This window comes from Erithacus rubecula (genome assembly GCF_903797595.1).
Source record: "Erithacus rubecula genome assembly, chromosome: 9".
NCBI lineage: Eukaryota > Metazoa > Chordata > Aves > Passeriformes > Muscicapidae > Erithacus > Erithacus rubecula.
The window spans coordinates 18,421,606-18,433,366 of NC_136660.1; the positions used below are offsets into that span (position 1 = coordinate 18,421,606).

At 42.6% G+C, this 11,761-nt stretch overlaps 1 protein-coding gene across 1 annotated transcript; it reads left to right on the forward strand.

Annotated features, from left to right (window-relative positions):
* Positions 1 to 1,788: 1,788 nt before the first annotated feature.
* On the forward strand, positions 1,789 to 11,749 carry LOC306805267 (lysosomal acid lipase/cholesteryl ester hydrolase-like). The gene is made up of 9 exons (XM_079312888.1): positions 1,789 to 1,963; positions 3,252 to 3,366; positions 4,410 to 4,608; positions 5,206 to 5,315; positions 6,812 to 6,948; positions 7,527 to 7,667; positions 9,524 to 9,595; positions 10,490 to 10,558; positions 11,511 to 11,749. The coding sequence occupies exons 1-9, from the start codon at positions 1,832 to 1,834 to the stop codon at positions 11,742 to 11,744; spliced, it is 1,209 nt and encodes a 402-aa protein (XP_079169014.1). The 5' UTR covers positions 1,789 to 1,831; the 3' UTR covers positions 11,745 to 11,749.
* The last annotated feature ends 12 nt before the right edge of the window (positions 11,750 to 11,761 follow it).

Sequence of the window (11,761 nt, forward strand, 5' to 3'; positions counted from 1 at the left end):
AGTGTGTTTTGATGCCAATTTTAAAGTTTTGGGTGTTTCCAAATGCTGCCTCATTTCAACTGTTTGATGACTCATGAGGTTTGAGTTCTTCAAATTTGTTCTGTCGAATTTAAAGGTTAAATTGAAGATCACTAAAAGTCAAAACATATTTTCCTTGTTTACCTCTCTCTTATCCCACAAATTCTGTTCTTCTTCCCCATTACTTGATGGGGAGTACCTCCTTATGTTCTCTTGATCTTCATACTGAACATTCCTGAGTACAAATAAGCTTCACAGGGTACCTTATCTCATCATAGCAGATGCCTTATGGTAGAAGCAGACTCAAGAAATGTGGCTACATGAGAACCTGTGTGCATCATTAAAAATTCTCCATGTCTGATGCCTGGTTCCCAAAAGACTTTTCTCCTGAGCCTGCTTAACTTCCTGGCAAAAACTGTAAGAGAGGCAGGTCTCCTATGAAATTCACTCACAAACCCTGTGTGCTGTGGCTGCTGTGAAGTTGCATGGATTCTGAAATGCTGACCATATCAGTCCTGCTGGCTGCTGCTGAGCATAACAGCAGCTGCCTTTGCCTTTGCTTTCCCCCCAGCAAGGCTGAACCTTCTGGAGCAGTCCTTCCCTGACAAACAGTCCTCAGGAACTGTGCAGGCTTGTATCTCAGGGCTGGACCTGGCAGATATTTAACAACTAACAAACACCAATTACAGGATGGACAGGAGGGTGAACTAGCACAAACACACACAGGCACAGAAATGTGTCCTGTTCTGAGGAAGCCCAGCCTGCAAGAGCAGTGGTGTTCCCAGCCATTACTGGTGAGGCATTCTTACAAGGTGCTGTGATCAGCTGAAGCCTTACACTGCATGAAGTCCCATGGATTCTACTGTTGAACATTTAGGTCTCCTGCCTCATCTTTATGGTCTTTATACACATGCAGAATGACTACTGCTCCTCTTCACAGGCATCATTCTCTCCTCACACATTAAAGCACAGCATAAAACAAAAAGATGATGTTTGATATATGATGTGGCTTTTCTTGAATATGTAAGCACAGTACTGAGCTGCATGCCTGGGGACCAAAAGGAAAGGCTGACTAGGAACTGACTCATGGGGATTTTGGGGAGCCACATGTGGTCATTTTGTTTGCTCCATATTCTCAGAGGAGCTGATTTCAAACGGAACTTGATCATGTTCTGGGGCACATCACCCCATGAGGAAAGCACAAACTGACACTGAATGTGTGAGTGTGTTGCCATTAAATTCCTCACAGAGTGCCTGAATTACTCCTGGTACCTTCATGAGCCTCATGATCTGGCTCCTCACCCCAGCACGCCACTGACAGACACAAGAACAGCGTTCATCCCAGAGGAAGAGAGGGCAGGTTCAAAGAGAGCCCATCATGAACCTCTTTTGCCTTTTTCCTGAGGAGACAGGAAACAAAATGCTTTCTTCTCCCTTCACCCCTGCTGCTGGCAGAAGGATAGAGACAGATGAAGGCAGACTGAGTGATGGTCATCTCAGATGCTCACGCTTCTCTGTCAAGCTTCTGCTGGGCTTGTGCCAAGAGCTGATCTCAGTTCCCTTGTAATCTGCAGAGTGCTCAGGCATATTCTTGCATGGTATCCCCAGGTGCTTTCCTCTCCTGTTCTGCACCCTACCTGTTAAACAGGGTGAGCTGGAGACAGCCTGTCCTCACACAGGTTCTTATATTCTGGGAGCCCTTGGGGAACAGTTCTTGGGCATCCTTCAGGAGACTCTCCTCTCCTGTGGAATTCCACACCACTCTCTTCCTATCACAAACACCCCTGCATGTGCTCTTCCACAGAGCCCCAGGATGTGGTGCCTGCTGGTGCTGCTGTGCTCCCAAGGAATTGCCTTTTCAGCAGGATTCACAGCAGCATGCACTCCAGTTGCTGACACAAGCCACTGCAAGAAGAGTCGCAACCCCGAATGCTTCATGAATGTTGTGAGTTGGGTCACCTTCTTTCCCTGCTTTCCTAAAGCTTCTCTTCCATTTCCATAACTTACAGTCCTTGTCAGGAAAGCTAAGAAGAGTCCCTTCTGCATCTCCTGTTTTTCCAGCCTGCTGTTTCCAAAACCACTGCCTTAGGGTCAGTCCCACGATGAAGCTGGCTCTGAACGTGCCAGGGACAGATGTGCTCCTTGCTCACTGCATGAGGACAGACACGTAGCACTGCAGTGGGGACTGCTGGCTGCTACCTTTGCTTCCAAGGCTGGGCAACTCCCCAGAGCCTCCTGAGGGGAGATCCAGACTACATAGTTTTGATCCCAGCGGGCAGACTCAGCCCTGAGCTGTGGACAGAGCACAGACTGCGTGCTCCAGTCCATACAAAACTGAACAACAGACTTTGCTGCCTGCATTTAGGGTGAAGCCCAACAGATATATGATAAATGTGGAGCTGTGTCATGGCTCATGATACCTGTTTGCAGTCAGCTTTCTCAACACATGTTGGTATTTCAGGCTACTGAATAAGCGGAGGAGTGCAAACCTGGCAAGAGAACAAAGAACCTCCCAGCACTAGCCTGGAAGAAACCTTGATTCTCCTATCCAAACAGTCTGGGCTGCCACAGAGAGGAATTCCTTTGCAGTGGAGGCAAAGGCTGGTTTCTAATCTCAAGTGAAGCCAAGGCCTGCTTTCCATAACAAACTGTTTGCTCAGAACAGTGGTAAGGGAGGTTGAACCCCTTCTTCAGATTCTCACAATGCAAATTAATCAAAGATGCCTTCCCCTGAGTCACCAAAGATTTCCTCAGAGTATATGCAAAATTAGGTATAGGTGGTACCATTAATTCTTCTGACAAGATCTCCACCCTTGTTTGCTTTGCCTGCATGGCTTGCCTAACCACACTTTGGTTAGAAAGGATTCATTAAGGACCATCCCCACAGCTATTGGCATTGTCTTATATAGATATGGCTGCATATTTAATCTATAGAAAGGTACAATCTCTATCAGCCTTTCATAACATGGCAAACTATCTCAGAAGGGTGTTGGTAACTCAGCTCCCTTCTGCTTTGTCCCATAAAAGGGGGCTAAATACCAGACAACCAGCATCTAAACAGGAGGAGGACTTTTCTTCATCTTTTACAAGACTGTAATGTTTATTCTCAGCCATGGATTCTGTGTCTGGGGCCTTGCACTACCATCACTGCACATCCCACATCTGCACTGTCTTGGTTAGGCTCCAGAACAGGACAACTGCACACTGACAAACTCTCCTTTGGCTTTCCACAGAGTGAAATTATCAGGTATCATGGATTCCCCAGTGAGGAATATGAAGTTACAACAGAGGATGGATACATTCTCGCTGTTTACAGAATTCCTGCTGGGAGGAATGACCACAATGCAGGTGTGACATGGTTACAGGACACAAGGGAGGTCTGAGAGCCAACTCTTACACCAATTCCCCATCTTTCCCCTTCTCACCTGCAAGGGCACGTTCCATACCTTTCCATGTCCACAAGAGCACCTAGTCAGAAGTGTGACTCAGATACTAAATCCATCTGAATCCCACAAATTCAGAGTCTCTGTCCTTATTTCAGAGTTTCCTAATAATTTTTTTACATCCAAGGGTTGGAGGGTTTTTCCTCTCAAATGGTCTAGCAGATAGGCTAGTCAAGAAGATTTGGGGAGGTTTTACCTTAACAACCTAAATAATATACATTTAAAATAGTAGCCTGAAAACAAAGCCTCTGGGGTTAGGCATATGAATAATTCCCAGGCTTCTGAAGGACAGAAATATTCTTAAGGAAGGAGAAAATAAATAAGGTTGTCAGTGAAAATCAAATGCATTTCCTCAGCTTCATCACATTTTCTGGATTGAATAGAAGTTTCTAGCTAAAATTTGAGGTATCTGAGCACTGCTACTTTGATTATTAATCCTTGCTAATACTATAGAACTATTTATTTGGATGCCTTCCCCTAACTGGATCTCGTTTGGAGGTCATTTATACCAGCCTGACTCTCAAAGTAAGGCCAGCCCAGTTAGACCAGGGGCCTCAGCCCTGCTCAGTGGTTACCAAAGTCAATTTCCTTCCTTGGATTAATTTTTCTTTCTCTTCCATGGCGTTATGCCTTCAGCAGTTTTCAGCTTTGGGTAGATGGTGTCAGCATAGGGGCTGTAATCTGGCTTTGCAGTGCAAGAGAAAGGCGGACAGGCATCATCAGCAAATTCATTATTTGCCAGACCTGTCATAAAATGGTTAGGAAATGTCATTAAATGGTTCCTGCTTGCACAGAAAAAAATCCTTCAGGTTTCTCAAACCAGTTTCTATTTATAGTTCTCCTGGGAGCTTCTAGAAGAAGGAAACCTCTCACAAACTAAACTCTGCACTCCAATATTAAATACACATTAATTGCTGTTCCAATAAAAGAATATTTTATCTTTTTCAGGGCCAAGGCCTGCAGTATTTCTACAACATGCTTTTCTAGGAGATGCTACTCACTGGATTTCCAACCTGCCCAACAACAGCTTGGGCTTTGTGCTCGCTGATGCTGGCTACGATGTCTGGCTGGGAAACAGCCGAGGCAACACCTGGTCTTTAAAACACAAGACCCTGAAGCCCTGCCAGAAGGAGTTCTGGCAGTACAGGTACTCTGTGGAGAGAGAAAGACCCAACACAGACACTCCAAGGGGACTAGATAGCTTCAGCCTGGTGGCTTTTACCTAAACCTAAATCAGATCAGGATGTACACAAACCCAGGAGAGTAAAGAACCAAAGATGGACGCTCACTACTACTCAGAGTTGGGAGCATTGGCTGGGGAAGAGATTTCAGAGACTGGGAAAGGAAACAGGGTGCTGAGGAAAAGGGAGAACGTACTGTGAGAGGGAGAGCAAGAACCTCAGCTGGAACATGCTGAGCAGCCTTGTCTAGAAATCTGATCTCTCACAGTTGAATTCAACCAAGAGAGAAATGTGTTTTGTAACCCATGCAGGTGGAAGCACTGGTTAAATTCAGTTCCCCAGGGGCTGCAGCTGCCAAGTGAAGCTGGCACTTCATGCACACAGAGCCCAAGGCAGCCAGGCTGCACAGCTGCACCCTCTGCCTATTTCTGCAGCTGGAGCAAGGCTGCAGACACATGTGAACCTCCTCCACTGCCTCCTGCTTGGTGCAGTGAACAAAAGTGACAGTAACTCACACTGTGATAGCCAAATTGTCTGCCAGCTCTTTGTGTTTCTCCCCACAGCTTCGATGAAATGGGTAAATATGATATTCCAGCAGAGCTGAACTTCATAATGAATAAAACTGGACAGAAGCATATTTACTATATTGGTCACTCTGAAGGGTCAACTGCAGGTAATGTCTGGAGAATTACTAACAACCATTTGATCTGTAGGTGACTCTCCCCTATGATTCTGTTGTTTTTCTTTTATGTAGAGAGCTAGAAAAACATAGAGATTTTTCTGTGTTGAGATTTGGAAAATATGCAAAACTTCTGAAACCAGCTTTGGTTACCCTTAAGAAGCAAATCAACTTAATAGAAGATGCAGTGGTAGTTCAGCTTGTTAAATAATTACAGATATAGTGACAGTCATTTACCAGGCACTTTTGGTACTGCTACAGGGTATTTTTCTCAGAAATAGGAATTTACATTAAGTTCTTTTGTGTAAAGACAGACAATTAGAATCATGGGATCATAGAATATCCTGAGCTGGAACGGACAGAGGATCACTGAAGTCCAGCTGCTGGCCCTGCCCAGGCCAGCCCCAATGATCACACCATGGGACTGAGAGCATTGTTCAAACACTTCTTGAACTCTGGCAGAGTTGTTGCTGTGACCACTGCCCTGGGGCCCCTATTCTTGAACAGGATGGAAAAACTAAAAAGATAAAACAGCCTATATAATACATAATTTAAATGAATACATTTATTTTAATTAAATTTCTTGAAGGCAAGAAAAAATCTCAACATTAAGTTGTGACTTGATGTCAATCTTACAATTTAAATTTTAGTTCACGTGTGGCTGTAACTGGTCACATTTCTGTTTAAAAACATAGTGCCAGAGACCAAAAATCAGGAAAGCAAAAGCATTAATAGCTATTTTCTCTTAGGTCCAGCCTCTGTCATTACTCATTTCATGGCCTCTAAATGAAGCTAACTCTGTTTTAGCATAAGCTGAAAGTTCTTGATGGTTATGGTTTGTGTGTAAGATCTATAGATCCAAGATCTATCTAGAAAGGAGTCACTGCCATTCATTAGTGTAAACAACCCAGAATAAAAGAGAAGGAAGTGTGGAAAAATAATATATTGTCACAAATTCTGACCTTTTCTTTCTTTGCCTTTCATTACAGTATTTAAGGACCCTCATGGCAAAACAAATCAAGCATCTAGGTTTTTTCATCTGCCTGTGATTCAAGCAGTCAGTTGAAAATACTCAAAGTTCCCAGTGTTCAGCTAACTATTTATAGTTTCATGGAAGCATAAAAATGGAGAGATTTTTAGAGACTCTAATTTAAAAAACTTATTTTTTTATGAGAGTTTAATGAACTTTAGAGGGAATTGATATTATCTTCAAAACCTCACTGACATGTTGCCTACAAAAACGATTCTGGTAATGACAATGCCCAGACATGCTTTGAACCTTAACATGAACTTTGCCTCCCAAATAAAATTAGTTTAAGGATTTCACTTCAACACTTTCCTTAAGTAAAACCTGCAGCACAAGCACGAACAACTGACAGTGGGCTGCAAATCTACTATGATGTCTTGTTTGCTATCTGCTGCTTATGTTTTTAATTTGTCAGTGGAGGATATATCTTCACTAACTCAGGCTGTCTTTTCTGTGTTTGCAGGCTTCATAGCATTTTATACACACCCTGAGCTGGCTAAACAGGTGAAAGTGTTCTTTGCTCTGGGCCCAGTCACTACATGCTTACATGCCACAAGCCCTCTGGTTAAGTTAATAAAGTTTCCTGAACCACTGCTCAAGGTATGTATTTTTTCCTTCTAAGAGTTCCAATGCCTGACTAATCTTCACAGGATTCCCTCAGCCTGAGGCCAAGTGTTCCCAAACAAGTGACATGTTGACACTGAGCTTGAGATGAATTGAGTGCTCTCAAAAAAACTGTTCCCAAATTTCTGGTGAAAATAGGAGATAGAGCTTGTAGCAACAGCTCCCAGTGAAGTAGGAGACTTGTGAAACTCTCTTCTGTTTCAGAATTCCTGCTGTTTAAGTAAAATTTTGCTGGCCTAATGCAGGAGGAGCTAAAGCAGAACTGCAATAACAGACATGACAACCTATAAGATGTTAAAAATGAGTAGGCATTAAGGTCAGCACACTAGAAATGGAAGGATAGCTTCCTCAAGGATTGCTGATAGTAACATGAAGAAGGAAGAATAAGTGATGTGCTGTGGGAAAGAGGGTGTTCCAAGGGGTACTGTGAGGGTAAGCACTTCCACCACTCCTTGAATATTGAGTTATGAGGGCTAGACTATTAGCAACAATTTTCTGCATAAAATTCTTCTGTAACAAGAACAAAAGTTTGTTGCACTTTTCCTTTCCCTCAGCTAGTACTTGGCTGCAAAGGAGCTGCACACCAGATTGGATTTCTGAAAGGACCTGTGACACAGCTCTGTACAAGCCTGGATAAGTTTTGTGCCCATGTTCTCTGTTACATAGCTGGAGGCAGTGTAAAAAATATCAACACGGTGAGTATATGCAAGAACACCTACTCAGAGCAAAACTACAGGAATTTTGGCAGTTTCCCTCGTGCACTATATCCTTGTCTAGTTACCATCACCCATGTAAATGTGATAAACCACAGAGCAGCTCTCAGCAGACTGAGGGAATGTACTGTCAGCAGTGGCAGCATGGCTAGGGCTGGTGATGGGTGGGAGCAACAGCTGGGCACATTCCAGTGGCAGAAAGGAAGAACTGAGCTCAAACTGGAGCTATAGTGCATATGTGGGGTGCTTGCCAATATATGAATGCTGTGGTGCCAGTCCCCTTTACAGTGGTCAAAGTATGCAGAAACTGGCCTCTATAATGTTTATTACTGCAGTGTCTGTAACAACTGGGCCCATTTTTTTCATCTATAATCCTCTTTAAAAGCACATATGGGAAAGCAGTTAGACTCAAAGGTTCAATGCAAAACCAATTTCAGCACTTGAATTGCAGAGCTAAACCATTAAGGATATTTCCTGCCTTGCTTAAGTCACTATTGTGGTTCTCAGAGCAAGATAACATAGCTGAGGAAGAATCCAGGGAGATGGAATTGGGATATTTAAGTCTTACTTAAAGCAGAATTGGGATCTACATTAACATTCTCTTAACTTTTTATCTGGAACACTAAAATCATTTCTCCTTAATAAAGATTCTAAATAATCATACATGCATTTCTCAAATACACTTTCTCCATCTCTATAGACTTACCACAACACTTAGTTTACTTTAAATATGTCATTATAAATTCCGTATCCTTTCCCATACTCTAATTTCTATTCTTTAAATATATTTTCCTCCTTCTTGATGAATTTACCTCAGCACTCAGCTTATCTTAATATATCATTATAAGTACTGGATCCTTTCCCATGCTCTTATTTCTATTATTTAAATATATTTTCCTCACAAGGGGCACAAGATGAGGGGCTCTTGACCTTTGGTGCTCTAAGGCACCAACTCCAGAGCTCTTAGGCTCCTACTTCGAGCTCTTGGCTCCAACTTTGTCAGTTATCTTAAATAAGCAAAAACAGCTAATAGGTGAAAATGTTATTTATTATAAAACACTTCTTATTACAAAGCCCATTGGTCTCAAAATACAATGGGAAAAAGCAATGGCAAAAGCATAGCAAACCAAAAGCAAATGGCAAGAGCAAATGGCTAAAAACCCTGGCAAAAGTCAATGGCTAAAAGCCCTGGCAAAAGTCAATGGCTAAAAGTCAGAATGGCTAAAAGCAACAACTCTTCCCAATACATACTCTTATGTAGGATTTTTCCAATAAGCTAAGATGCAAACTCAGACCACCACTCTTTAATCTATTAGAATTCTAGTTTCTTAGCATGCTAGGTTATACATAAGACTAAGCATACAACCTATCTTATTCTATCTGAAAAATGTAAACAATACTCTTACTATAGCTCTATTACATCTGAGTCCTGTCTACAACCATGGTCCTGGAGTCTCTTGCTGGAAATATTAGCATGTTTTCAACCTTCACTAGAACTCGCTCTGCTACTGTGGAATCTAAATCTTTTGCTTACTAAAAGCATAAGAGTTCCTACTAAAACTTACTAACTTACTTCTACTTAAATGTCTACTTTATGTGAGAGTGGCTTAATATACTTCAATCTATCCAAAGGCTATAATTCAATCCCTGCACTCTGATTTCTCTCTGAAGTACTCAGAGAGATCCCTGGCTCACTGACTCCAACATCCTCCTTAACACAACTATAAAATATGTTTTGTAAGCCTACTTCCTTAATATTAGAAACTAACTTTCTTCCCAGTTTTATTCTGTCACAACTCTGGATCTCTGTCTCTATAAAATTTCTGGTTTCCTTCCAGAGTCGAGTGGATATGTACGTGGGACATTCCCCAGCTGGAACATCAGTACAGAACATGTTTCACTGGCGACAGGTATAACTGTGCACTGACATCTAAACAACTCTTGCTACTGCTTTCTATGCAACTGACAGCCCAGAGGGAAATCCAGAGGCTTTGGATTTGGGAAGCTATCATCCTTCTCACCTACTGCCATGAGCACCTGCACATTTAATATGTCCAGAATATAGATGTGCTCCTGAAGGCAAAGATTCCCAATATTCAGTCCCACAGGATACAGCTAGCCAGGAAATGGACACAAACCATGAACAGCTAGTGACTCTACAGTCTATTTTGCCAGCCTCTAACAAAATCAAGTGGATGCAATGCAAACTCAGACACAGGAAGACAGCAAAGGCAATGCACCAGGTGGATTTTTAGCACTTACTAAAATCCTGGAAGCAAAGGTTTTCTAAAGTGACAGACACTGGCTTTCTCTCACACTTTGTCACACACCACTCACAAGTGAAATTAATTGCCATGTTTGTATTAAAAAATACCAAAACAAACAAATATCTCCAGGTATTCACTCACCAGTCCTGCAAGGCATATTACACAAGACTGGTAATAGCCCTGACATGTTATAGACATTCAGGTTCTCTTTCCTTGTGACAGCTGAAGCCAACTCTGCATGGCATACAGGGACCCCAATTTTAGTTACCTGAGGTAGTAAAGCAAAATTTCAGGTAACAAAACATACTGAGGGTGGAAGATAAGGATCAGAACAGAAAATTAGCAAGAGAAAAGGCAAGGATGCCACTTGCCCTGGAATCTATCCTCAGCACCCTGGAAGCCTGCAACCAGAGGAAGGTGTGGGAGTAACTGCAGTCCACTACCTGAGCCTTGACTTCACTCACAGGCAGGAATATGCCTCCTGCATATCTCCTCCTTCATCTCTCATCTCTTTTATTTTGTGTGTTCTCTTAACAGCTAGCATTTACAGAGCAGTTTCAAGCTTATGACTATGGCTCTAAGGAAAACATGAAGAAATACAACCAGGTAAGGCAAAGTGGCTTCCCTCAGAACTTACCCTTGGATCTTGGTAAACTAGAAATAGAAAAATTCAAATTTTAGTACCTGTGAGTACTAACAAAGGGGAGAGTGATGACAGATAACGTTTCAGCTGAAGCACACACAGGTTAAAATCTATTCACAAACAAGGCAGAGAAAGACTCTTACAGACAATTAACAGAAGTTCATTTTGCCCTCCCCTACTGATACCAGGATGTGCCCACTGACGTGTCAGCTTGCACGTCATTCTAAGAATGAATAAGAACCACACCCAAGTGCTAGGACTGGGTGAGTACAGGGCTCTTCACTTGCCCATAAATCCTCAAAGCCTGCGTTTTGTTTAGGAGAGGAAATGGATCTCACAGCTACAGTGGCTGGCAATCATTTCACTTCTAGCCAGCACATTTGACTTGCAGTGTCCTGTGCTGTACCAAAATGCTGTTTTTCACAAACAAAAAGGACACAGAGCTACAATCAGTCACTTCTATCTCCCACACTCAGAAATTTTCTAGGGTAAAATAAAAAATACCGACTTACTTCCTTTCCACTTCAGTTTCAAGCATGGAAACTGAGACCAAAAGTTGCAGTCCATGTGCCCCCAAAAACTTACAGGTCTCCCCACCCTGAACACACACAGGAAAAATCTCCACCATCCTCGACTGATGAATACTGGCTGTTCTTTCCATGCCCACACCTCTGAAGAGCAGGAGCCAGGGCCAAATGCTTAGCCCTGCTTTATAGAAAGAACAGGAATAAGGTGGGTCATTCCAGAGACAGGGAATGGGATTTGGGCAATGAGCAGTAAGAGGGTGACCTTCATCCTTATGGCTTTACTGCAGGCTGTGCAGAAGCAAAAACAGAGAGATGCTTGCACAGAAACCTTTCTCTAAACACAACTTTGATACAGCAGCACTCACCCAGCCTCCTCCCTGTCTTACAGACTGCTCCTCCTGTGTACAAGATAGAGGAAATAAAGATACCAACTGCTGTTTGGAGTGGTGGACAGGACACATTTGCAGACCCTATAGACATGGCAAATCTGCTTCCTCGGATTACTAATCTCATTTACCATGAGAATTTTCCTGCTTGGGGACACCTTGATTTCATCTGGGGCCTTGATGCAACTGAGAAAATGTATGTGAAAATCATTGAATTAATGAAGAAATATTTTTGAAACCATGAGCAGAGTTT